Here is a 25,516-nt window from a genome sequence, read left to right as displayed (position 1 = left end):
GGAGAGAGAGTAGATATAAGAGCATGAGAGACGAGATGGCCAACACACGGCGGACTAAAAGGACGCGCGCCAGTGGTTTAGGGCAGGCAATTCTGCACTTGCTCGCCGCATGCACAGCAACTGGACTGACACAGTTCAAGCCTTTTATTCTTGCTGCGAATATCACCAGCAGTCTTGTACTCTATGTTAGCTAAATTTTAAGGGGCACAGAAACAAGCCGCCCATACTATACCAAGCATTTCTGTCCGTGTGATGCTGCTACTGGTCTTGTGCGTCTATACTATTGTCTAGCTGGTCTGAATGGTACAGACCAAGATAGACATTGCACCCTGGTATGTGCCCATCTGTATTTTGTCCCCTGATACAAACCAGTCTATTTGGTCCCAGATGGCACAGGTTGCTGGCAGGTGGGTCCAGCAAAATGTCTTTTTCCAGATGTGTATACTAGTGGGTGCCGGTGAGTACACCCCATATTCGGTGGAATTTGGTGTGATTGCCAGTCCCGGGCATATTACTGGCAGCGGCCGGACCTGGCTGGCAAGTCTAAGTCGGATGATCAAACCTTCCCGCACAATACCTTGTGCGGCTCTGGTGTTGCGCGCTTCCAATCTGCGTACTGGCACTCTCTGTAAGCGTCTCGCTCAGCTTCATGATCCGAATGACGGGCATGGCAAGGCTTACTTGGAGCAGTATGCGATCTTACGGCCTACCTTCTCGCAGGGCGGGCACTCGAGGAGTTTATGCCCTTCTGAGAGATCGCATTTGGGGACACCGCACCAAAAGCACTCGGACGTTATGATGGTTTTGCCGTGTCCGCCCTTTGCGATATCCTTGTATTGCTTCCGGCAATATTCCATGTACAGCGGCAGGAGTGGTGCAAGTGGTCCAGTAGTCTTGGGCTTGGTTCCCCTGAGCAGAATACGCCTGTTCGAATGCGGGTAGCCACACTAATGAAGTCTCGGTTAGCTTTGACGGGGATGTGAGCATGTGTGTGACAGAGCAGACGCACGAATGCCGACAGTATTTTGACCAGAATGGCCGTCACGCATTCATTCCTGAACAATGCTAGTTGAAGTGCGAGCATGGGATAGCCAGTGCGGGCCTGATCTTCCTCGGTTAACGTGGGAATGCCGTCGACAACCTGACAAGGAATCGACAGAGGCTCTTGGATCGTTGCGCCAATGTCGGATGGGAGTAGGGCTTTGAAGGTCCGGATATAGACGTCACCATCTTGTGCCGCAAGGTGCTTGAGCGATGAGTCCGGGCACCACATGCGCTTTAACTTCATCTCGAGCACACTGCCGAATGAGTCAACGATCCCCTCGAGAATTATCTCCTCCGCTTATCCTGAGTTGACACCCGCCACTTTTGCTCAAACTGAAGCTACGCAAATGCGCCTACTATGTAGCGGACGACTTTCTCTTGGTAGCGGCACAGCATGCGGCGGTTTTGTTCGTACGACATAGCGCTATGGTCGGATGTGGCAAGTTTGCCTACGGTGGATGAGGAAATCATATCACAGAGGCGAGGCGGGCTTCCTGAACCGTAGCATTGCTCGAAGTCTCGCTGCTAAGTAGCCTCCCGGGACTGAGTACTGAGGCCTGAGGATCCGTTCGCCTGTCGGGCATTTCGGGCTCTGTCCAGGTCCAGCGCATGACGGCGGGCGAGTCGCGGTGGGGGCAGGAGATGGTGGAGAAGGACAGGTTGGGGTTATTACTGTGTTGGACGTCCCCAACAAAGTGAGCCATGCGCCACGTGCTTTGAAAGTGTGGCCCACCGCTGGGCAAATGCGGCAGACGAGCATCCATAACGAGTAGCCTTGCCCTGCATGGCGCACCCCAGTTTAGAATATTCGAATAAACCCCGCACAAATAGAAGAGATAAGACGAAAGAAGTGACGCCATCATCTAAAAGCTACTTAGCTGATCGCATGTACGAGCGACGACTTTAGATGCCAGTTAGCAGACCGATGATGCGTACAGTGAAACGGCTAACGCACCAGCCTGGATGCTTGAACATGGGTTGTCCAGCCCGTACATCAGCGATGACCTGATTTATTTCGAGGGCAAGCGTGTAAAAATTTGGCGGACATTTTCTTAGGTTCGTAAACCTCGCCTCGAAGGGCGTGTTCACGTTCAGCAGCCAGAAGCGCGCGCATATACCGTACTCATAAGCGCCCTGCTGCTGATTTCCGCGGCGTCGAGGACGGCCTTCCAGCACCTGGGCAATCTCCTTCGCGAGTATTAGCTCGGGCCTGAAGCTGAGTGGCATGTTAAGACTCACTGGCACCCGCGACATTTGGAGGAAAGCCTCTAACCACGCACGACAGGCTTGAGAACCGGCGCGGTGAACACGTTCCCGTGTTCTCTCAGGACGTTGAATGCAGTCGTGCCTGAGAATGTCAATTTTTACCTTGTATGCATCGACGGAGTGTCTCAGCCAGTATAGTCATATACTGAATGCGAATGAAAAACGGCGAGAATGCTGTATTGAGTCCAAGCTGGAAAGCCGGCGTATAAAATATGCTTGTACAGGTGGTGATGTTGTGAGAAAATACGACGTGGTACACGGACGTGAGCAGTGAGAACTGGAGACGAAGAAAATCTGGCGAGTGGAGGAAATTACAGCAGACTTAGAGATTAATTAGTAAGATCAGGAAGTCCGACAGCTGAGGCATCCACACCAAGCACCATACTCCTCCATAGACGTCTGCAATTTTCTTGTCTCCTGCTCCAGATAACGATACCACGGACCCCAGGTCTCTGGGCCAGCAGGAGACAGCAAAGACTCTTCGGGACAACGACAGTGGGAGCCGGAGTCGGGTCGAGGGGAGGTAATGACGGAAGACGGGCAGTCCGAGGGTGACGGCGACTCGAGGAATCCTGCGTATCTTTCGTCGGCCTCGGCACTACGTATCTTGCTGAAGACGGCGCCGCGCAGGTCGATGCGCGTGTTTTTACCACGGGCGTCGAGCATCTCCTGCTCACCCGACAACACAACCCAATGCGTCCAGCCGTTGCCCTCGTCGAACAGAGGCAGCGCGACCACGTTCGCGGGGCCGCAGCCGCGCTCAGCGTAGAGCGAAAGCGACAGGGTGTGCGTCTGCGGCGCATATGATGGGGTAGGCATGCGGTTACAGATGTCGAGGCGGTGGGGGAAGGTGGTGTTGCTCATGTTGTAGGACTTGTCGAGAGCGGGCCAGAGAGCGGCGACGACCGCGTCGTCTGGCCATTCGAGTATCCAGGTCTTGAACTCGTCTCCTGTGTCCTTCGGCAAGGAAGCTACATACGACCTCCGGGCCGCGTCTCCGAAGTCCGATTGCAGGTGCCCCTTGGCCGTGCGTCTCGAGACTTCGAAGGAGGGAATTGTACAGAGGGTGTCGAACAGACAAAGGAGCTTGCGACGCGTGTGGGGTAGTGGCGCCAGGGGGACGAGGTGACGCCAATGCTGACATGTGTTGCGTGCAGCTAGAAGAGCTGGGAGGGGGAGGAAGGACAAGACGACAAGGTGTAGCTCGATTGGGAGGTCGACTAGACCCGCCATGGTTCTATATCATTGACGGTCAGGGATCATATCCTGGAAATAGTGGATGACCACACATACCAGGCTTGGAACGATGAGGCTATGATTGAGGAGGCGGGTATTCGAGGATGGAACTACGTTGATTGACGTCGTTGGCCTGCGTTTACCCCGACGGATTATATACTAGCTGTTGTAACTCCCGCTCTGGAACATACCTAGACATGCAACACCGCCGCAACACTGCTTGCACTCCGCCGGTATGCTGCGTAGCAAGAACAGTCTCCCGAGGATCTTATATAGGCAGGATCGCGAAGCGCTCCCCTTCCACGAAGAAACGTCGCGGAAACCATGGTCTCGGGAAGTGTAGCGGGCTCTCCATCTGCAGCCGAGGTTTGCTTCGATTTCCGAGGGGAGGCAAGCGGTCAAGTGAGTGGCAGAACGAGGATGTACAGGCTGCGAACCAACGGACTCCGCTCTGAAGCTGAAGCGCCTACGCCCTCACAACTTGGGAATTCGTGGGAAATACGCAGATCTGACAGGTTTCGTCTGCTGTTGCATGACTGCCATCTGTAGCCATACATGCCTCGCACCACTGCCTGCTCCTCAGCGCAGATTTTTGGGGTATTCCTCAAATAATGACCGAGGCGCAGGACACGACTATTCTAGTCGTGGTCTGGCGTCATCGTTCTGAATCTAGATCGGGTCAGGCCGGGGCTCGCCAGCCCGCTCGGCGGAGCAGGCACTATGTTCTGCTCGTTATGGCCGTGGAGAGGGTCATCTCGGAGGAGACATGCCCTGGCGGTCTCCTCATGTCGGAGTGCTCGCCTGGGCTGCACGGGCCTCGGAGGAATGGTGTACGCATGTCATTGTTATCACCTCAAAATTTCTCTGAGACGAACATCTATAACAGATGTTGTTCATCAACGAACCTTTGGACCGAGAAGGCCCTATCACAATGAACGAAACATGAGATGATGTTTTACTAGTGAATATCAGCCCTTGATCTTATCCGTCGCGACGACTTGCAATGCCGGCGCAGACCAGTATACATACTGGCTGCTTACGCCACAGCCATGAGGACTTGATCTAGCTTCTTTTCGGGGTATGTTTGAGATATCGTGTAACCATATTCTAGCACTCTACTTGACGTCGTCAAACGACGTCGCTGATCAGACAGGCTCGTAGTTCCTACGATCTGAGAGCAGTACATCCGATATGTCCCGTTTGCACGGCACATTGCATCTACAACTTGGCCGCGACACACTGCCGATGGCGCGCGAACTCCTGCTCAAGAAGACGTAATTCACTCTGGTCCCGAGATAGATCTGTTCCGTGTCTGCAATAGGCGCCGGCGTTTTTGTAAAAGCATTTTTCGAGAACCGTTTCCGGAATTACTGCTCAGGAGCAGCTGACTGCCGTAGCCCCGCTCATATTTCGAGTCACTGGATCGCTGCGAGTCCTCCTCTGCTCATGCTACATCATATGCCCAGTCTTTGCCGAAGCCCCTTCGTCGTCCGAAGCCGGGTCTTCGTGCTTCGCGATTTTGAAGTCGAGTCACTTGGCCGAGCTTCCGCTCCATCTTCGGCGGAATTAGACGCGAGCGGAAGCCCTGATTTCGCTGGATTGCCTTTCAGCCTTGCCGCCAATTTGACTGCTGGCGCCCTGGTGGATCGTCGCTCGCAGGGGCCATTCATAAACTGCAGCTGCGCGAGAGAAAATTGCCTCGAAAGATCAGCAGGCTACGCCCCACCTTGTGCTGCCTCCCATGCCTGCCACGGCCTAAAAGGCTCCAGGGTGTCAAGCTTCAAGCTTCAAGCTTCAAGGGTGATGTCACAGCAGCATCCGACGAGGACGGCCCGCCCACGGCTGCGTCGGCCGTCACGTACCTTGTCTTGTACGCGTTCACGGCCTGACACTATCTAGGGCCTTTAGCAGCCGCACTCAGCGATTGTCCTGCCAGGACAAACGTGTCTACTCCGGTCTCCTGTCGCTTAGCGGTGCCTCCTAGTAGCACCGTCGTACACTTTATGCTGCGCGTGCCGTTCGGTATCGCGGCCGAATAGTATGTATGTGCGACTGAGCAAGTTGCGCTTTTATTGATCTTAATAATCTACTGGCCTCCCAGAGATCTTTCAAGAACATTACATCGGCTACGAAGGTTCGCACGAAGCATTGACCATCCCTGTTACTCCGGGACCTGAGGATGTTGCGATGACTCGCAACAAGATACCCTGCCGGTCAACTTGCGGCGGTCTGTCTTTCGGCTACATTTTGATACACAGTATATGCGAAGCCATGCAGCTGCAGTGATTAAGCGTCTGCCCTTGGGAGACTAGCTGCAGCAGTCTTTGTCGCAGATGGTCATGGCACAATACGGTTGCGGCGGCTTTGTTGCCAGATCGCTATTATAGGCCAATTTTTGAGCTCAAAATCAGGCTGCTCGTTACAATACAGTAATCACAAAGCAAACGACAGACTTGGAATAATTTTCTACTGCACCGCTGAGACGGCAGAAATAGGTTGTTCAATTTGTCTGTCGTCGTGCCTGGGCATGTGCGACGAAATCTCCTTCTAAACGCGGCGACTAGACTGGTCTGACACCGAAGGCAGTGGGCACCGCCAAAGCTAAGGAGAAGAGATGCCAGCGAGCACGAAGAGTCAAGAGACGCGGGACGTCAGTGCTCGCCTAACCCAGAGGTGACGCACAATCCTTGCCACTTATTGTCCAGATCGTGCCTGAATTGAAGGCCAGGAGCACGGTCTCGCCGCGTCGCAATATGCATCACAAACAGGGATATCGTTGATCCCAGACTTTTGCCCTCGTCTCCTCTATGGTCAAGAGTATTTCATACGTAACGAAGGAATTCAGAGACGTACCCTTGAAGAATGGTGGTCACACCGTTCGTTCGGATACCTTGTGCCGTTTGTTGGTCCGCGCATACCTACACCCTCATAGAAGAGCCATACTTTTGCGTTTGGTCGCTGCGATCGCCAGCCGGACTCGACGCCCACCGCCGAAAAATTGCCAGATTCATTCTCGGAGCATCAAGCTTCGGAGAGCTAGATAAAAGAGAAGAAGCACAATTGGCAGCTACTGGAGCAGTGGTAATTCATCTGAAGGCTGACAGAGAGCAGTGCTGGCAGCGACGGCGATGCTCGAGGACGAAGTTGCGACTTCTGAGGACCGTTCTGTGCAGCATTTTGATCAGGGACGACATATTCAGGGAGCCGTATTGCACTTACACGACAACCGGGACGCTGGGCGCATCCTAGCACATCATGGTGTGGACCTGCACAGCGTAGTGGTTATCAGGAGGTGGTGTTTCGGCGGCATTGTCGTTCTGTCGCCACAAAGCTGATGGCAGCCGCAAATAGCGAGGACGGCGAGCGTGAGCCAGGGGAAACGGATTATGCGCGAGGTTTGAGCGGAGCGAAATGTTTCTTGTATTGAGTCTTATATAGTAAAGCCTGTGATTCGACCTACCACTTGCCGTTCTTATGTTGACGTACCAAGGAGGGCAGTCTCTCGTGCACCCCTCGAGGACGGAGGAGTTCGGAATTTGAATGCCGCAGGTAGAGGGTCGGACCATAAGACGCGGTCGAAGAGTGACAAGATAAGCGACTTCGTGATATTTGTACGTCAGGAGTTACACTTCAGTGCACAACGCAAGTCTACACTCCGTTCCACTCAAAGCCCTTCTTCAAAACGAGCTTCGTTTGCAATTTCAAATCCTCGGGTGCGCTGCTCCTGCCAACCCTGATAATATACTCGCCGCTCTCGACGACCCAGCGGGCGATACGCTCCTCCCAGTACGACACGGCGTACTTGTCAAGCTTGAGCGCAGCAGTGGCGCTCGTGCCCGGAGAGAGGTCGCGTAGCTTCGCGAAGGCCTTCAGCATAAGAGGCGGGTGCGTTAGCTCGGACGTTGTCGGCAGCGAGACGTAGAGCTGAACGACTTCGGCGCCGGCGACTGAGCCCGTGTTCGTGACGGTCACGGTCGCAGTTACGGAGAGGTCGCCGCTGGAATAGGTTGGTTCCGAGAGCTCGAGGTTCGAATACTCGAAGGACGTGTACGAGAGGCCATAGCTACAGTATATCAACGTCAATAAATGAAATGGCAATAAAACTACACGCACCCAAAATGGAATAGAGGCGAGATGCCTCGGTGATGGTAATGCTTGTAACCCTACAAGAATTCGTGAGCGGTGCTGATACCAACGCTTCTCGATAAAGGACATACCACAAACAGATCTTCGCCGTATTGCACCTTTCCATGCTCGGAGTGGAAGTGTCCGTGGCTCGGCACGTCCTCGAGCTTCTTGGGGAACGTCAAACTTAGCCTGCCGCTCGGGTTGACCTTGCCCGTCAGGACATCGCCGAGTGCAGCTCCCGTCGCGTTGCCAGAGTACCAGCTGTGCACGATAGCGGGCACGTCGTCCGCCCACGGCATCGCGATGCTCGAGCCGCTCTGCGTGACGACAACCGTCTTCGGGTTCGCCGCGCGCACCTTGGCGACGAGTTCGTCCGTGCGCCCCGGCAGCGCCAGCGTGGTACGATCGTAGCCTTCAGACTCCCACTCCGCATTCAGTCCCACGACGGCGATGACGACATCCGCTTCGCGCGCTAGCTGCAGCGCACTATCAAGGAGCTCATCTGGGTCGCGCACCTCCGCACCGCCGAGCTGCACGCCGGGGTTCGAATCCATGACGGCCTCGTTCGGGTCCCCATCCGCCGGCGCGCGGACGTTGCAGAACTCGATATGAACCTTGTGCGAAACGCCAGCCTTGAGCGAGAAGCGGCCGTACTCTTCCTCGGTTCCGCAGCCGAAGAAGAACTCGCCGCGGCGCTGCTTCGTCCAGTTATCGATAACGAGCTGATCATCGACGAAAAGCTAGCGTGGATTATCAGCATCTGCGGCAGTTCGCGGTGATAGAAATCACACCTTCGCCCTCCCAGAGGCAATGAGACCGAACTCGAAAAGCATATCCCGGTCCCTTGGCTTTAGCTGACCGTCGAGCCGGAGGGTCCAGCGCTTGGTAATATCTTTTGGGTAGGACGTGCTGCGAAAGCGTGAGACTCAAACCATATGCGAGTGCATCCAACATACCTTACAAAAATCCTAGTCTCGTCAACGTACTGGGTCTTGAGAGGTTCCTTGAGGGGAGTCATGGACTCGTCACTCTCGTGGGCGAACCACGAGCCGGTCCAGCCGGGCTTGCCATCCTCGGTGACGAGGTCGTAATCCAATGTTGGTGTGGTACGGTAAGCTAGTGGCATCGTCGATAAGAACGAACATAAGATCAAAATCAGAGGGAGTACGCACTTCTAGCACCCTCGGAATACGTGACCTCTATGCTCGAATCGATGTCATGAATTGCTTTGACGATGCCGTCGTATGGGCTGATGAAGTAGCTGGGCTTGAGCGCAGCGGAGCCGCCGCCGCTAAGCACTCGAGCCTTGGCATTACCGCCGACGATTGCGATCTTCTTGAGACCTTGCTCCTGTACGTTTGGAGTTAATCTGTGTATGCTGGTCATATAAGAGACGCGTACCTTTGGTCTCAACGGAAGCAAAGCGCCATCATTCTTTAACAAGACGATTGCCTGCGCAGCCAAACTTTGCATCAGGGTGGAATCTGCCTCTGACTCCCTAGTACGCTCAACGCCGTCGCCGTCGAGGACTTCTGGAGCCTCCTGTGCGCATCTTTTCGTCAGCTCAAGCACCTTCCGGGCGCGCTCTTTGACAGTGCGAGCGGTGATCTTGCGGCTCTGGATCCTGCGCAGGGTTCATTAGTCTGCTTAATCTAAGGACATGCCACAAACAGACGCACGAGCGGTTCATGAGGTCGAGGGTGCGCCACTTGTTCGTGCCGGGCATCTCAAGATCGAGGCCGGCGTTGATGGCATGGTCGATGGAGTACACACCAAACCAGTCGCTCATGACAAGCGCATCGCTGCCCCATTCTTTCCGGAGGATGTCCCGAATGATGTACGGATTCTCTGACACATGTGTGCCGTTCACTCGGTTGTAGCTGCGGACAAAAATCAGGCTCAGCGTTCGCGATGATCTGATGAAGGAGAGCTTACGCAGTCATGAAGGACCATGGCTGAGCAAACTTCTCAGCGAGCATGAAGGGCATGAGGTATATCTCCCGCAGAGCGCGTTCAGACATGATGGAGTCGTACGCCATCCGATCATTTTCTTTGTCATTACCGACAAAGTGCTTGATTGCTGTGGCGATGCCACCAGCCTGGACACCCTTGACGTAGGCTGCGGCGATCATACCGGAGAGGTAAGGATCTTCTGAAAACGATTCAAAAGAACGACCGCCGAGTGGGCTGCGCTGGATATTGCAGGTCGGCGCTAGGAGAATGGACGCAGCCTTGATCTTGGCTTCTTCTGCGAGTAGCTTGAGGCCTATCTCTTCGATGAGCTCAGTGTCGAAGGTGGCACCCATGGCAGTGGACGATGGCAGGCATTTCGCAGGGGTGCTCATGAAGAAATGATTGCCTCGCACACCTATTGCAAGTTTAGATTCGCATATTGAAGAAAAGGTATTGGAAGCTTACCGTTGGGTCCATCACTGACTTTTAGAGGTGGGACGCCAAGGCGCGGTACGCCGTGAGTGTGCCAAAATCCCACCCCAGCTGTGAGTAGGATTGCCTCGTCTGTAGTTAGCTGTTCGACAACTTCGTCGATATTTGCCTTGGCAAAATCAGAGGGCGGCATGTCGGTCTGGGACGGAAATATGGATGGAAAGTGAGAAAAATCGAGTCGCCTATCAGACGGCAATCCGGGGAGGCGATGAGGGGGTTCGCCATAAGTTCTGGCCTATATATGACTGGGGAGGTCTGGTAGAGCAGGCGCAAAGCAAGGAACCAGCTGAGCGACGTATTCCGAGACATCCGAGGTTTATCCGAGGCGTCGCATCGGCTGCCGAGCTCCGGTGGTGGGCGACTCCTGCTATCGACTGGGGACCGACCGATAATCAATCCCACACAGTCTGCTTCTAGTAAAATGACATAAGTTGCGTGCAGAATTTAGACTAGATTGTAAGAAAGAGGTACTCACGAGGCATAACGAAGCGAGACGGCGAGGGTAACGAATTCCATAAAGGTGGTACCCTTGACGCATGGAGATCCCAGACTGCCTCACGAGTTGTGTACAGTCACGACAGGGAAATCAGTCTTTCGGACCAAAAGATTGCTTGGGCTCGTCTACATCACCAGTCATGTGAGCAACGGAAGTAACCCGAGCATCGCAAGGCACTCACCCGAACCATGCCCGGGTGTTCAATAATGTTTACAACCGCATGGTAAGAGCTGGAGAAAGTGTGGAGTCCATCACAGGACACAAGGAAGGAGATCATAACATATGAGATCGCAGGAGAGCCGAATTATTGGCAGGAAGAATGGCATCTGCAATGAGAACAAGATGATGATGAGATACTTACAGGTGCGTAGGACGCGGCATCCTACGGCAAAGGTGAGGGAATACAGTCGCCAGCTAGATTTAATGCGAATGTAGCTGCCTGATGAGTTGCGACTGGTTCGAACACAATCAGCCCAGCTGAATTCCAGTCACCGCGCAGCTTCTCTCAAATAAAGGACAAGAAAAAAACCTGTAAGATCCAGTCATCACATGAAAATTAGTTCTGTCAACCAAAGGAGAGTAACTGACTTTTGCGGATTTCGTCCGTTGGCCTGTCGCCGGTAATCGTCGTCGACTCGGACGTACCTCCCAACACCAGCCACACGGCAGGGTATAATATCCAACGTGAAACGTTTCGGATTGGGCATGTAATTAACCTGCAGTCTGTGCGTGAGTAATTATGAGGATAAAACGTAGTCATGGTTGTGTCGGTCTGCGTTCGAATGCGACGCCGTCTCAGCGAATGCTCAAGAGAAGCGCCCTTCGTTGACGCGCCCAATGCCTGCTTTTAGTGAAATACGGCAGTGATCTCATCAATTGATGCGCCTCGGCCAACTGCAGCCCAAGGGTTGCACTTGAACCCGGACCACGTTACTGTCCGGTCTGCACATCTCCCTGCCACTCACACGCCACTCACAACGGCGTGCATGCAAACCGCCAGTACTGGTCTGCTATGTCTGCGGCAATGAACCGCGCAGACACGTCTCTCCAGTCCATAGGCAGCCAACCTGATCTTTCACTCGGTTCACTCGCGTCTGGTTTTTTGACACCAGCTCGCCGAGCAGTGTCAGGGTCGACGGCAGCGTCTTCGGCGCCCATCGCGACGCCGTCTCCGCCGAATGCTGCACAATTTACACGAAGGCGACTCGAGGAGCCGACTCCAAGACGACGAGGTCTTGATGATTCGATAGACGAGGCAGACGACGACGTGCTCGATACGCCAGGCCGCGAGAAGAAATGGGAGGACGGTATAGATGCGACCCCCGCCCCCGAACGCACGAAACGCGGGAAAGGCGCGGCGGGGAAGGGGAGCGTGAACCTCACGTTGCGCGACCAGGAGAAGGTGCGTGGTCTGCGTATTACTTACGTGCCGCCCCTCACCCAGGCCACAGCACATAGACAGCCTGAAGAAGGAGAACTTTAACATCAAGCTCAAAGTGCACTTCCTCGAGGAACGCCTCGCGCAGCTTGCCCCGGACCAGATCGACGAGGCCCTTAAGCAGAACATCAACCTCAAGATCGAGGTGCAGCAGCGCGGCATGGAGATCAAGAAGCTCAAGAAGCTCATTCTCGAGGCACAACGCGAGCTCGAACGTCTGCAGCGCGGGTCAGGCTCCTCTGAGTCGCGTGTGCAGTATCTCGAGGAGAAGCTCGCGGAGCGCGATCGCGAACTCAGCGAACTACGAAGGCGACGCGTCGGTGGTGCAGACGAACATGTCATGCGCGAGCTCGACGCGCGAAATGCTCAGCTGGAGGAGCGTAACATGGAACTCGAGGAACAATTGGAAGGCGTACGAACGCTGCTGGAGGACAACGCAGAAGAGATGGAGCGGCTGAAGCAGATCGTCGAGAGCCGAGAAGACGAACGCAGTGGAGACGGCGGCCGCCTGCGGAAGCACTTAGAAGAGCTCGAGGACGAGAACGAGGAGCTGAAGCGACACCTGGGCGAGCAGGAGGACCTGGCGGTGAGGCAGGACGAGGAGAAGGAAGAGCTCGCAGACCAAGTCGAGATGCTCCGGCTCCAGCTCGAGGACCTCGAGCGGCGACGCGAAGCTGAAAATGTCGAGCGAAGCCAGAGTCGCGCGATGATTCTCGGAGAACGGGAAGAGCGGGAAGCCGTCGAAGAGGAGCTGGCCGCAGCGCGCGATAAACTTGCCGCCGCCCAGATCGAGGTTCAGCAGAAGGAAGACGAGGTGGAGCTCAAGGTACGAGAGATTGAGGACATTGTCGCAGAGCATGAACGAATCGTCCGCGAAGTCGAGCAGGAATGGAGAGGCGAGGTTGAGGAAGCTAGAGGTCGGGTGGACGAACTCAAGGACGTGAGTGCCCTGATGTTTATCTGCATATACCCACCCATGCTGTGTTCTGTAGGAACTCGAGCGCCGCGATCAAGAGTCCAAAGAGCTACGCCTAGCCTTTACCGACCTCGAGGCGGAAATGAACGATGTTGTCGAAAAATTCGAGCTCGCCCTGGAGCATAAGGAGCGAGAGGCAGAGGACAAGGACAGCGAAATTGCTGCGGCGAACCAGGAGATACAGGGTCTCGGAGATCAAGTATACCGACTCGAAGACGAGAACGAGCGACTGAAGGAGGAAAGTGCAAAGTTACGCGAAGAGGATGCCGTCGAACTCGAGAGGCTGGAGGCGCTCTCCACTGCTCTTAAAGAGGTGAGGCTATTGTTATCGACTGCTTTCGCAAATGCTAACTGCCTCGTAGAAAGTGGCAGGCCTCAAGGAGCAGCTCGAAGACTTGCAGGACGAGTTGGAGCGGAAATGCAGCGAAGCAGAACAATCCCAGGCCAACCAGGAAGAGCTTGTGCAACATATCGAAAAGCTAGTCGCCGAACTACAGAAAGAGCAGTCCAGCAGCAAACGTCTCGAATCTCAGCAAGGAAAACTTCAGCGCGAACTGGACGAGTCTGGCAGACAGTCGAAGCGCGCCCTCGAGGCGAAGGATTCTGCCCTTCAATCTGCCCTCCACGATCTCTCGAACGCGCAGGCGCTGCTTGCGCAACGCGAGAACGACCTTGCGCAGGTGCAAAATGCGCTACAGACGCTCGAGCAAGAGTCCAAGAAGCTTGGCGAGTCGCACACGACGGCGCGGTTCTCACTACAGCTCGAGGTCGACCGACTCAAGCGCGATCTGGAACGACTCGAAGACGAGCTCCGGCGGGCACGCAAGGAACTCGACGATCGCGACGGCAAGACACGCGACCGTGAGGGCGTGCTTGATCGTCTGCACGCCGAGAACCGCGACCTCGCCGCACAACTGGCCGCCCAGACTCAGGCGCGCCTGAACGTCACCGAGAAGCTCGATGCCGTGCAGACAAGCTTGAAAACTGCCGAAGCGGACGTGACCACGTTCCGTACCCGTGTGCAGGACCTCGAGGGGCGGATGTCGAAGGACCAGCGGTCAATGCTCACGGCAGAAACGCAATACCGTGATCAGCTCACCGAGCGCAACACACTATTGCTGACGATCTATCAGTACATGGACAAGATCCTTGGTATCGACAAGACACCAGTGCGTCTTTTACCTCCGTATCTGCAATATCGCTGACCATTTCTGTAGAAGAAGAATGGCGCCGCCGAGACAAAGCCGTTCACGAACTTCAGCGTCTTCCACGATAACCTGATCAGCCGCTTGAAGCAGCTTAGCCAGATTCAACTCGATTTTGACAAGCGCGTCAAGGATGCCGAGGTACGGTATGCGGACAAGATGAATGATATGCGCAAGCAGCTCGACGCGCGCTGGCGGCAGCTCGACAAGTTCGAGACGAGCGTGAAGACACTCGCGGAGAACAAGACGGCGTGGCGCAAGAAGCTGGCGCTTAAAGAGGGCGAGGTAGAGGCGCTCAAGGCGACGAACAACGAACTCCAAGGCGTGGTCAACAGCGGCCGCAAGACGGGTACCGCAGACACCATGGAAGTGCGCGCACTGACGGCCCGCGCGAACAATGCGGAGCGCCGTATCGTCAACCTCCAGAACCAGCTACTCGCTGCAGAGGAGAAGGTCACGGCAATGAACGAGAAGACGACGGTTGCGGACAACAAGTGGGAGGTCCGCGTGAAGGAGTACGAGGCCCGTCTGCGTGTGGCAGAGGAGAAAGTCAAGCGCGAAAGGCAAGGCGGAAAGGAGCGTACAGTTGAGCTCGAAACCCAGGCGAGGTCCGTATTCCATGTTCAATGGACTGTGTTTCGGGGCTAACTTTCTATTTGTAGGCAATATAAACGGCAGATTGAGCTTGCGCAGAAGCGTATACTGCAGCTCAACGAAATCGTCGAGAAAGCAGGTCTGAGCCGGGACTCGAAGAACGCCTCTCCTTCATCGTCATAGTCGCCGCATGCTTCATCACTATTCTCAACCTTCCATTTCCGCGCTTCATCGGTTTCCTTTTCTTTCCTCCGCGCTTTCTGCCATCGTATGCATGCTGTCGCTTCTTTCCATTCTGTTCTGTTGTTTGCTATCTGAGTATATAGGGCTGAGATACCATATTGTAGCAGTACTGTATATTGGTCATTCATTTGGTTGCTCCCATGGTCTACAGGCCTCCGCCAGTCCAGCCGCCGTCGGCACAGATGACCTAAAGGCGATGTCAATGACTGCTAAGACAAGCGATTGCAGAAGAAATTGTTCGCCTTGTTGGTCATGTAGCCGTTCTGGACGAGCATGAGGACAATGGAAGCGATTTCGTCTGGCTTTCCCAGTCTGCCAATCGGAATATTGGCTCGAACCGCGGGTGACGGGTTCGACATCATAGCAGTGTCTAGGAACATACCAACTGAGATATGCGTGCGCTAGAAATAGAAGCTATGCACCTTCAATCAGAGCTGGCGCAATAGCGTTGCTGCACTGAACACCGCGTTAGTCACATCCATGGCCGCGATCAAAGCGAAAGCACTCACGACGCCGTCTTTCGCGTACCGGAGGGACAACCAGTGAATGAGTCCGTGCATGGCAGACTTTGAGGAGGCGTAGTGCGGGCCGATGACACCTCCAGTCACTACAACGGCGGCAGTAAACACAAGTCTGGACCTGGTACTATGCTCGATACTTACGAGCAGCTACGCTGTAGGGGGTGTGATAATCATGATCTCAGCGAGCGGAAATTTGGATTTACCTTGAAGTCAAGATGATGCGGCCCCACTTCTGCTGCTCCATGTTGGGAACACAGAGTTGACAGAGCTGTCAATATAATTAACGAGTTATTTAATTAGTCTTGGAAGCGAGATCTCCCACGTAGTAGTTCGTCCCGGTGTTCAACCTCCAAGTCTCCTCGAACTCTTGAGGACTGATAGCTCTGATATCACCAGCTGGCCCAATCTTGCTGAAAGCTGCGCCATGATTCCCAAACAGAATAGCCGGGTTACCTAGTTTCTGAACGACTTGGTCATACAGCCTCTTCGTGGCCTCATACGTCGACAGATCTGCTTGGAAAGCCGCAGCCCTCACGCCCTCGTGTTTAGTCAGTTCGGCAACAAGCTCATCGGCCTTAACTTGAGATGACTCGGAAGAGTGATGCACGGCGATAGAACATCCGTGCTGTGCAAGTAGCCTCGCAGTCGCCAAGCCTATGCCGCCTCTAAGATACGTGAGTCAGTGATGCCTCTCGCAACGGACTGACATTGACTTGCGTGCAACCAGTGATCAGTGCAAGCTTGTCTTTCAACGAGGTGGACAGCGACATGGTTTAGTTCAAACTGAGCCTGTACAGAAAATGGCTGAAGACAGCATGACTTGCTCACGGTATGAAACTTCAGGCAAGTGCGCCCCCTCCCATAAGCGGAATCAGCGGGATTGATAGAATCACTCGATGCGCCCATCTGTCAACAGGACCAGGACACTGCTGATCTCGCGAGATTCGACGGGATGATCTCATATTCGTACCCTCATGATGTTGTGGGGCACTGACTGCTTCGTAGGCGGGAAGAAGTGTCGACAAAGGTCGTGTTGAGCAGCGGATGAGCATTGCGGATCATTGGTACTGTGCTGTTAGCCAACTTTACCTCAGGGCACACACATCAGCGACATTGGAAACAAAGTGGTAGCTGGGCAAAAGTGAATGGGTGACCGTGATGGGTCGCATACGTTTAGGAATTGGTCCTTGCGATCTCGGCAGGAAATCAGGCTGGCGGAGAAGCACGTATGGCAGCTTGACAAGTGACAACAGCACCGAGATAAGTAGTGGTATCCTGACTGTTTCCCTCCCCATTGTATACCTTCAACTGTTGTAGCAATGTGATGTTGTTGTTTTATGAGCTGCAAACATCGCAAAGCTGGGCTAGAGGGCTGTCGAATCAACGATACGGAGGTTGAGACTCCAGCGCGGGAGAGAGGGAGTGCAGACGAGATCTCTTTTGATTCGACTCGTGTAAACCGAGCTTTAAACCCGATAAAATATTTTTTGAATGATTTTCCGCATTTTCCGCAAAATGTGTGCTAAAAACCTCGAAATGGCTTGTAAAATTGCAGATAGATCTATTTAAATGCTATAGCCACACTCCAAATGCATCTACATTATTTTAACGCGCCTTTACATTGGCAAAGATGCAAATCAAGCTAGTTTACAGAGCGAGAGGGCGCATTTGCCCGATTGGGCGAGATGCGCTCGTGCGCCGCCGTCCGGCGCACATGGCCCCGTAGAGCCGTTCTCCCGCGAGCAAGGAGCTCCGGAGGGTGCCCGGGCACTTCTTCCCCCTCTTTTTCCCTCTCTCGCCCTGGCTAACCCTGGGCAATCACCCGGCAAGGGTCCTCGCTGCCTGCGGCAGCGGGACCCCTTGCCATGACCCAATTGCCGGGCATTGGACAAGTCATATGACTGTCGTTATCCCCTTTGTGCATGTTTAGTTGTTTCGCGCGTACGGTGTACATACTCCCTTTCAACACATGCAGTGATCTTACGATGCTGTACTTGTTACAAATTATATTTATGTTCTATTAAATTGTTTACTATGCTACGCATATCCTGCTTCGCGAGTTCGGCAGGGCGAGCGTCAGCCTATTGCACACAAGGTTTAGATATGACGCGCACAGAGCGCACTGGCGCCGGTTCACTCTCCGCTATGTTTTCCCTAGTCTCAGCTTGCTAACGCACACTGTAGTTGACTGAGTAGATTAGGAAGTAAAAAACATATAAAAGAATATGTAATACTATTCTTAGAATTTATCTTTGATTACTCGTGAATCCCCCGCCCGCGCAATTCCATTCACAACAGAAGGTCGGTAGCTAACAGCGCTGGACTTGGCCCCGCAGGGGTGATGTGGCTCCCAGCGCCCGTAGACCCCCCATATATATCGGTCGATTCGGTGGATACTCGCCGTCGCAAAGCTCACCTCTGCTCAGAGCCTTCAGATTAGGCCGTCTTGGCGTCAGTTACCGGGCCGGCGTCCTGATGCCAGCGGTTTGGTTCGGCTGATCTTTCGGCATTATCCGGGACACCGATATTTGGGTCCCGTAAAATGGCTCCAACTCAACGATTCCTGTGTCATGTGTTGACAAGCTGAACAAGTAAGCATTGACTTTACGCTAAGCATCTCTTCCCCTTGTCGCAGCTATGACCATAAGTATACAGTCAACAGGGGAAATTATCTTGGTAACAACGCCTGGAGCTACAGATATCAAACGATGAGTAGTCACGCTGAGATGAAAGAAATGGCGCAGCTTGCGACTACCTATGTGGGTTTCCCCATCGTTGCAGATCGTAGGCGGGCCTCAGGAGTGACAAAAGCTTGAAGGCATCGCCACAGCCGGGCAAAAGCAACTAGCTGTTTCACTCTTGATGTGGATGGACCCCATTGACCATCCTGTTTTAGACAGTCCGTTCTGATGTAGCGCCCGAACATTCTGTCCTTGTCTAACCGCCATGAGTGTTCTTTGCCAGCTGCAGTCGACTGTGGCCTCAATATTTTACTCACGCGAGCAGATTCTCGTCAGCAAGAGCACGCCCACTTCTACCCAGCCCCCGAAGCTGACAGTGAGCCCTACGCCACATTCTAACTTCCTCCTCACCATGTCTCTGCACTCTTTCATCTCCGCCTGGTTTCTCCGCCTCTTCTCCCGCGTCGAGGACGTGTCGGCCGAACCCCCCACTCCCGCAACGCGGTCTTCTGACTGGACAGCACTGGGCAAGCTGCATTTTGGGTGCGGAATTCGCGCCGCCACAAACGTCGGACTCGGTGCTGATACCCTCCACAATATCGTCGGCAAGCCACCTATTCTTCGCGCGATCTCTTCGATTTTGAGCCTACCTCCCGAGCAAGAGTCAGACCTCGACGACGAGCCTGGTTCGAAGTATTCCGGCTCACTCTCCAGTTACCAACGTAATACTACCTCCGAGAATGACGAGCTGTTGCGTACACCAGAGACGTATGGTTTGGTCGATGTGCCGGCGCAGGATTCGTGTTGTGGCGCATTCCATTTCGCCGGATTTTCCGGTGCATTCACTCAAGGGAGACCCAGCAATAAACTGGAATATGGACCCTCCGATGCCAACTCGCCCGTTCATAATGGCCTGATGTTACCAGCCGACGATGACAGCCTGCTCCAGTGGCCCGACGTCGCTCAAGAGTCATGGCATTCAGGGCCCGCGGAACCAAAGAAATCGGTGGACTCAGAGACGTTCAAGAATGACCTCTCACTTGGTCGCCCATCCCAACCGTGCAGTTTTCATGCAATTGTGCCCACGGAAGACATCGACTGTGCCGTCGCTGAGGATGGTGCTTTATCCCAGGCTGGTGCGCTGAACATCAGCGGTTTGCAAAGCTTCAAGTGTCGGGTGGCTGATGATGTACACGATGTCGACCTCCCACGTTCTGTCTCCTGGTCCAATATCCCGTGCGGTCCTCGGTCAATCGTCACCATTACATCGTCTGCAGCTGAGGCGCTAAAGGGCGGGATCGCCACAACTTACATTGACCCAGGGTATGTCGCCGGCACGGAGCATACGGAGCCTAAAATGCTTGTACATGGAGACAACCTGTTTCTCCTGCGCTGGTTGTGCGGCGTGGGCTCGTTCGGGAAGGTCATGGTGGCAAACGACAGGCACGGAAAGCTGGTCGCTATCAAGGTCGTTCACAAGGACAAACAGTACCGGGATGAGGTCGGCCGCTCGGGCCTCGTACGCGAAAAGAAAATCATGGAGCTCGTGACTGCCACGCGCTCGCGTTTTCTCGTCCCGCTCCTCGAGTCGTTCGCCGACGAGCAAAACGTGCACTTCGTCATGCCCTTATACCCTGAGACGCTCTATGACTTGTTAGAACGCCGGAGGTTGACAATCGAGGAGGTCAGGTTGTACGCTGCTGAACTCGTATGCTCGTCCCCTTACCATCGTAAATTATGACTGACTGCGACCGCAGGTCCTTGGGCTCTCCAGTCTCCACGACACCAGGATCGTCCATCGCGACCTGAAGCCTGAGAACATCCTCATCGGTACCGACGGTCACCTCGCCATCGCAGACTTCGGGCTGGCGATCCACTGCCCTCTTCCGCTCGAGGACATGATGCTGCGCGGCGCGGTGGGGACTTTCGGCTACCTCGCACCTGAGGTGTACGACTCTGAAGATCCACAGATTCCGCTCCACGAACGCAGCTACAGCTCCCCAGCCGACATCTGGTCTCTCGCGGTCGTCGTGCTCGAGATGGCCACCAACCAAAAGAAGCACCTCGTCCGCTACGATACGGAGACGAAGCGACCGGTGTTCCTCCGGAATGTGCTACTGCCCCTGCAGACGCGCATGCCCGACCCGCATCTGCGCCACCTGCTTCGCGCTGTGAGTGTTGACCGTCGCTGAAAAGAGACGAGATGCTGACGGCCAGTATTCAGATGTTGAACCAGCAGCCCCTCGCGAGGCCTACCATCGCACAAATCAAGCGCCACTCGTTCTTCTGGAGAGTCAACTGGGCTGAGCTCGAGCAAGGCGTCGTCTCCGGAGGTGCGTCCCTTCTCTCTTTCTACTTGAACCCGACTGACCATTCCCGACAGACGCCCTGCCCTCCGAGCTCGCCCTCCCGCCCTTCCCGGCGTGCGGCGCCGAGCGCTACACGAGCCTCGACTTCAGCGACTTCCACGACGGCTTCGACTCCGCGATTGAGGGCCTGAAGTCGTTCGACTTCGATGAGGAAGGCCGGCTCCGCCCGAACTCGCGCGTTGAGATGCAGCGCCTGCGCGACGAGCTGGACCCCGATGCGTTTGAATACCCCCGTTTCGTTAACACCGCTGCCTCCACTGCAATCTAATCTCCCCGTATCTGTATACCCTGTCCGCCCTGTCCATCATTGTCCTGTTGTTGCCAATAACTTGCGTGCACATCTATCACACCCCACTGTACTCTTATCTGCATTTCCTTGCTGCTGTAGTCTCGAACTGTCTATGCATACCGGTTGATCTAGGAATCTTTGTTGTAGCCACTGTACCCCTGAATCACATCTGACACATTCTATGGTTATCTATCCCACCCATTGTCGCCCAAAGAAGTGTTTTACATCGTCTCTGTTACGGGAGCATGAAGTCATGAAGTCGTAAAGGACCTCCGGTGCGGGTGAATCTTGAGATACAATAAGTCTTTATCTTTTAGTTCGTCTTAGCGGTCGAGAAGCCGAGGTCGAGCCATGCTCGCATGTGCCCTCCGTAGTGTAGGACAGCAAGCGTTAATCTGCCGCCGACACATAAGCCCGAGCAAAGCGAAGCATCCCCGGAAACGTACCCATAGCCTATCCATGAGATGACGGCGGTGCCTGTGAAAGTGACGAAGATGCCGAAGGTGTTGACAGAGGGCAGAATGAACCCGACTGTGGCGGCGACGACAAGGTTGCGGCACGCCCTATGCCGGTCTGAGTAAGACAGTGCAGCACCTGAGACGCCCGAACCGGAACTTACATGTTCGCAGCGGTAACCTCGGCACTGCGCGAGTGCAGGATATCGACGAGATACGCGTTGCCGGGGTTGAACACAATCGAGACCTGCCCGAGAGCGGCATACTCAGCATCGGAGCCATTAGCATACGCCAGCACTTACACCAAGGCCGTTTACAAACAAGCAGAAGAAGTTGAGGACCATCATCGTGACGCTGTCGTCGCAGAACTGGGTGATGACGCCCGAGCCGATGATCGACAGCGGCGCGAGCACGAGCCCGCCGAACGTCGTCGCGCGCAGGCGGTCCTCGGGCACCCACACGCCGCCGCGCCGCTTGCGCCAGGAGATGACCATATGATCCGAGAGGCGCCCAGCGTAGGTCGAGCCGACTGTGTCTGATGTTAGCGGATGGGTGTGGCAGAGAACAGAGAAAGGCGCACTGATGTTGCCGATGCCCACCGGGATACAGAGTGCGCCGATGATGGCTTCATTCGTGATATGGTACTTGGCAGCCTAATGTAGACCGGTGGTTAGGGTACTTAGGGAGGTTCCTGCCGCCTAGGGTGCATACTCACCAATGTGTAGGCGATGGGAACAAGCAGGACTGGACAGTCTCAGCAACCATGTATGGTACGAGAAGGATCAGTCGCCCTCACCATAATCGGTCAACACTACGAGTCCCTGCGAGAGGGACTTCCAGACAGCATAAGACTGATGACCCGCGCGCTCTGACGCGATGACTCACTATCAAGGATACATTGAGGCTCCGTAGAAGTCCGATGCTGCCGAATGGATTTAACCAGACCCACCGCGACTTTCCTTCCTTCTCAATGAGCTTGTCGACGCCACGGGCACCAGGCCAGGCAGTCTCGGGCTGGAAGAAAAGCGTCAGAAGGAAGGAGGCGATCGCGGCAACGCAGAGCCCATATTGCGTCGTCCTCCAGGAATAGTAGTGCGCGGTCACGCCGCCGATTGCAGGAGCAACGGACATGCCGAACAAAATGGCCTATAGCATATCAGTCAGCGCATGGCGGGTGCAAGAGATGAAATTAGCTCACGCCGAAGAAAACGCCGGACGCGCGGCCACGCTCCTCCAGCCTGTAGATGTCCGCTAGGACGCCGATACCGACGGAGAGGCCACTCGAAGCGCCGATGGCCTGTATGATGCGCCAGACGAGGAGCTCGGGAACGCTGCGCGCCGCTCCTGCACCAAACGACCCGAGGGCCAATATCGCCATGGACCACAAGATAACCTGCTTTCTGCCATCTGAAGCGTCATCCAGTGATAATTCAGTAGAGAGGCGCGGAGAATTTCTTGTAACGCACAGAACCCGGAGTAGGCCGCCCATGTCAGGCTGCCTATCGCATTGGCGAGGATTGACAAGCTCACGGCCAAACTGCAGAACCAGTCAGCAATGCTAGGTGCGACCTACCCGCGACAGCCATACCTGACGACCTCACCCGTAGAATACAGGTCTTGTGCGATCTGAGGTATCAGGGGAATGAACGACCCAGACGCAAACACTGCGCCAGGTGTCAGCTGCCCGCCAAGGCTGTGAGATAAATGGTGCGACACGCACTGGGAAAGGTCCCCGTCAGGGCTGTGACCGCCACGATAACACGCTTTCGCGAGGGCGAAAACCGGTCGTAGATCTTGTCATGGTCGAAGAGAGTTTGTTCTTCAGCTTGACGAAGTAGTGGTGTCTCCTCGGACGCCATCTCCTCGACGACCCCGGACGAGAGCTGGCACAGGCAGAGAGAAAAGAGCACGTTTCCCTGCTGCTACATCTATGAGTAATATATGACTGGAGAAAATTCGCCCGGCTGGCAGGTGGTCCGTCTCAGACATTCTTTTCGGCGATAAAACTGCGTAACGCGTCTGAGTTCAAAGCGGCGCGCGCGAAGCGTAGCTCATTTTTCTGTATCGGCTCTATCATCGCTTCCCGCCATCCTTCCACAAAATGACTCCCGTACTGCGGCTACATACTAGCTTGACTTTCGACCACCATCTGCTGGGAGTCGGCCCTCACAGTACTCCTCTTCAGCATGAGTCTTTCCGACTCGAATGAAGCCACGGCGAGCGAGGAGACACCGCTGCTGGACGACGACGTGCGGAAACATGAAGAGGTGTACAAAAGGTTCAGACCTTCGCAGAAAAGGGTCATAGTTGCGCTCATTTCATTGGCGGGTCTGATTCCACGTGAGTTGTTCAGCATTGGCATGAGTGACGATCTGTGCCAATCAGTGATCTGCTCTATCGAGCAGTGTTTGTCTCCGGAACGTTCATCCCCTCTATCCCCCAAATTGCGAAGGACCTCAATACTACAGGTACGGTGGTCAAGTAAGTGCCTGAACATGCTTTTGAGCTGTTCGATGGCTGAGGGAGAACAGCATCGCCGTCAGCTTGTCGATACTCGCGAACGCGTTTGGAAGTCTCTGGTGGGCAACATACTCGAGTTATTGTGCGTCTCCAGCCATTTTCCAAGGGTTCCATTCCTCATTTGCGCTTATCAGACGGACGAAAGCCCATTTATTTGACTTCGATAGCCATCGAAGCCGTCGGATCCCTCGGAGTTGCGCTTTCACGGAACGTTCCTCAGCTTCTCGTATGTCGGGTCCTTCAAGCCTTTGGCGCATCCAGTGGGCTCTCCGTAGGTATAGGGGTGATAGGAGACATCTACAAGCTGGAAGAAAGAGGGACAGCGTCGGGCATTTTCTTTGGGGTACGTCCGCTGGCCGACTTTTGTTTTGCTGTCCTCCTAAACGCTGATACGTATAGGCCGTTTTGCTTGGCGCAGCTCTCGCACCTTTCGTCGGTGGAACTACAGCCCACTATTACTCCTGGAGGGGCATGCAATTTGGCCTATGTGGTTTCGCGATCTTTTGCTGGATCCTCACGCTACTCGTACAGCCAGAGACAAGTCAGCCAGGCGCACGAGGCATCGACAAGGCTCGAGAAGCTGGCAAGAAGGACGGCTGGGTGTGGCTGAACCCATTGAAAAGCCTGGCTCTGCTCCGCAGCCCGAACGTTCTGTTCTTGGTGCGTCGATCTACCCTGATCGCCGGGTCGAAAGTTGATTGGGCTGTGGCAGGCGATGGAAGGGGCGTTTGTGCTTCTCACTGACTACGGTGAGTGATCTCGGTGATCTGCATATCGGAGCCCCGCAACTAAAGGATTTCAGCTCTTATTGTGCCCATCGCCTTCACCATTGTGGGTCATGCTCTCACGTGTCCTGAACTCGACTAAAATCTCGTTCAGGGTAAACGATATGGCATACATAACGAGTCTCTCTTGGGAGCTCTATGTATCCCGCTGGGCATCGGAAACGCTAGTGCGTCATCTTACTCTCAAGTCTAGACCCTTCTATTCTGACAGTGCCAACCCTCAGTCGGCGCACCCCTCACAGGTCGTATCTCGGACTGGATGGTCGTCAAGTGGCGAAAACGCCGCGGGGGCATATGGGTCCCTGAAGATCGCTTACGTGCGGCTCTGCCTGGCGCGGCGGTCATGGTCCCCTGCTCGGTACTGTTTTCGGGCCTTGTCACGCAGTTCGTCCCCGGCAAGGTTGGCTTAATACTGAACTTGGTGCTGCTCTTCATGAACGGCCTTGGCGTCGACTTTGTGCTGTCGCCCTCGGCGACATATACTGTCGATATCCTGCATGACCGAAGTGCAGAGGCAACTGCCGTGGGCATGTGCGTGCCATTTCTCACATTCCCAGCTCCCTGCTGATCGTCCCTGCAGGTGCTTCCGCGGCGTGGTTATTGCCGTCTGTGTGGCCTTTATCTTACCGGCGATCGATACATTTGGCGTGGCAATTACCAATGGCGTCGTTGCTGTGATTGCATGGATAGGATTTGGGTAAGGATGCACCCTCGTTGTTCGCGTATTCAACGCTAACCAGGCGCAACAGATTATTGTGGAGCCTCATCAAGTATGGTGATAGGTTCCGAACCTGGGTAGATGTAGGCTTTACGACTTTGAAGGAC

At 54.6% G+C, this 25,516-nt stretch overlaps 6 protein-coding genes across 6 annotated transcripts; 2 read left to right on the top strand and 4 right to left on the bottom strand.

The window, feature by feature from the left end:
• Nucleotides 1-1,511: 1,511 nt before the first annotated feature.
• On the bottom strand, nucleotides 1,512-2,298 carry PHACADRAFT_184865 (uncharacterized protein; the record flags this gene model as incomplete). Its single annotated transcript, XM_007396414.1, has 2 exons — nucleotides 1,512-1,824; nucleotides 2,000-2,298. The coding sequence occupies 2 exons, from the start codon at nucleotides 2,296-2,298 to the stop codon at nucleotides 1,512-1,514; spliced, it is 612 nt and encodes a 203-aa protein (XP_007396476.1).
• Nucleotides 2,299-2,460: 162 nt separating this feature from the next.
• PHACADRAFT_257264 (uncharacterized protein) lies at nucleotides 2,461-3,564 on the bottom strand. The gene has a single exon (XM_007396413.1). The coding sequence runs from the start codon at nucleotides 3,541-3,543 to the stop codon at nucleotides 2,653-2,655; it is 891 nt and encodes a 296-aa protein (XP_007396475.1). The 5' UTR covers nucleotides 3,544-3,564; the 3' UTR covers nucleotides 2,461-2,652.
• Nucleotides 3,565-7,139: 3,575 nt separating this feature from the next.
• Nucleotides 7,140-10,851, bottom strand: PHACADRAFT_257261 (glycoside hydrolase family 3 protein). Its single transcript, XM_007396412.1, has 12 exons — nucleotides 10,797-10,851; nucleotides 10,595-10,740; nucleotides 10,093-10,532; nucleotides 9,610-10,042; nucleotides 9,354-9,554; nucleotides 9,076-9,298; nucleotides 8,847-9,024; nucleotides 8,631-8,790; nucleotides 8,466-8,583; nucleotides 7,764-8,414; nucleotides 7,660-7,709; nucleotides 7,140-7,609 (listed from the first exon to the last, which is right to left on the bottom strand). The coding sequence occupies exons 4-12, from the start codon at nucleotides 10,017-10,019 to the stop codon at nucleotides 7,195-7,197; spliced, it is 2,406 nt and encodes an 801-aa protein (XP_007396474.1). The 5' UTR covers nucleotides 10,020-10,042; nucleotides 10,093-10,532; nucleotides 10,595-10,740; nucleotides 10,797-10,851; the 3' UTR covers nucleotides 7,140-7,194.
• Nucleotides 10,852-11,519: 668 nt separating this feature from the next.
• PHACADRAFT_122431 (uncharacterized protein) lies at nucleotides 11,520-15,477 on the top strand. Its single transcript, XM_007396411.1, has 6 exons — nucleotides 11,520-12,017; nucleotides 12,067-12,993; nucleotides 13,046-13,342; nucleotides 13,392-14,198; nucleotides 14,247-14,842; nucleotides 14,897-15,477. The coding sequence occupies exons 1-6, from the start codon at nucleotides 11,628-11,630 to the stop codon at nucleotides 15,009-15,011; spliced, it is 3,132 nt and encodes a 1,043-aa protein (XP_007396473.1). The 5' UTR covers nucleotides 11,520-11,627; the 3' UTR covers nucleotides 15,012-15,477.
• A 4,255-nt stretch (nucleotides 15,478-19,732) lies between these two features.
• Nucleotides 19,733-23,246, bottom strand: PHACADRAFT_257258 (uncharacterized protein; the record flags this gene model as incomplete). Its single annotated transcript, XM_007396410.1, has 15 exons — nucleotides 19,733-19,981; nucleotides 20,031-20,444; nucleotides 20,498-20,604; nucleotides 20,655-21,326; nucleotides 21,378-21,494; nucleotides 21,551-21,633; nucleotides 21,689-21,915; nucleotides 21,967-22,039; nucleotides 22,102-22,130; nucleotides 22,183-22,219; nucleotides 22,272-22,532; nucleotides 22,585-22,793; nucleotides 22,853-22,923; nucleotides 22,975-23,050; nucleotides 23,107-23,246. Coding segments are annotated over 12 exons (1,405 nt in total), but the record flags the coding sequence as incomplete, so codon positions are not given.
• Nucleotides 23,247-23,572: 326 nt separating this feature from the next.
• Nucleotides 23,573-25,392, top strand: PHACADRAFT_95579 (uncharacterized protein; the record flags this gene model as incomplete). The annotated part of the gene is made up of 10 exons (XM_007396409.1): nucleotides 23,573-23,726; nucleotides 23,792-23,859; nucleotides 23,913-23,988; nucleotides 24,041-24,249; nucleotides 24,306-24,566; nucleotides 24,619-24,655; nucleotides 24,709-24,737; nucleotides 24,786-24,858; nucleotides 24,916-25,075; nucleotides 25,272-25,392. 10 exons carry the CDS (start codon nucleotides 23,573-23,575, stop codon nucleotides 25,390-25,392), a joined length of 1,188 nt encoding a protein of 395 aa, XP_007396471.1.
• Nucleotides 25,393-25,516: the final 124 nt, after the last annotated feature.

Source organism: Phanerochaete carnosa, assembly GCF_000300595.1.
Source record: "Phanerochaete carnosa HHB-10118-sp unplaced genomic scaffold PHACAscaffold_5, whole genome shotgun sequence".
NCBI lineage: Eukaryota > Fungi > Basidiomycota > Agaricomycetes > Polyporales > Phanerochaetaceae > Phanerochaete > Phanerochaete carnosa.
The sequence above is the reverse complement of the archived record's forward strand: the minus strand, read 5'-3'. Positions and strand labels throughout refer to the sequence as shown.

Excerpts from the sequence above, each read along its gene's own strand:
- PHACADRAFT_257264 (XM_007396413.1), bottom strand. The coding sequence starts at position 3,543 with ATGGCGGGTCTAGTCGACCTCCCAATCGAGCTACACCTTGTCGTCTTG.
- PHACADRAFT_257261 (XM_007396412.1), bottom strand. The coding sequence starts at position 10,019 with ATGAGCACCCCTGCGAAATGCCTGCCATCGTCCACTGCCATGGGTGCC. Across the intron at positions 9,299-9,353 it reads CTCGACCTCATGAACCGCTC|GATCCAGAGCCGCAAGATCA; the intron begins GTGCGTCTGTTT and ends AACCCTGCGCAG. Across the intron at positions 9,025-9,075 it reads TGCTTCCGTTGAGACCAAAG|GAGCAAGGTCTCAAGAAGAT; the intron begins GTACGCGTCTCT and ends CCAAACGTACAG.
- PHACADRAFT_122431 (XM_007396411.1), top strand. The coding sequence starts at position 11,628 with ATGTCTGCGGCAATGAACCGCGCAGACACGTCTCTCCAGTCCATAGGC. Across the intron at positions 12,018-12,066 it reads CGTTGCGCGACCAGGAGAAG|CACATAGACAGCCTGAAGAA; the intron begins GTGCGTGGTCTG and ends CCCAGGCCACAG. Across the intron at positions 13,343-13,391 it reads TCTCCACTGCTCTTAAAGAG|AAAGTGGCAGGCCTCAAGGA; the intron begins GTGAGGCTATTG and ends ACTGCCTCGTAG.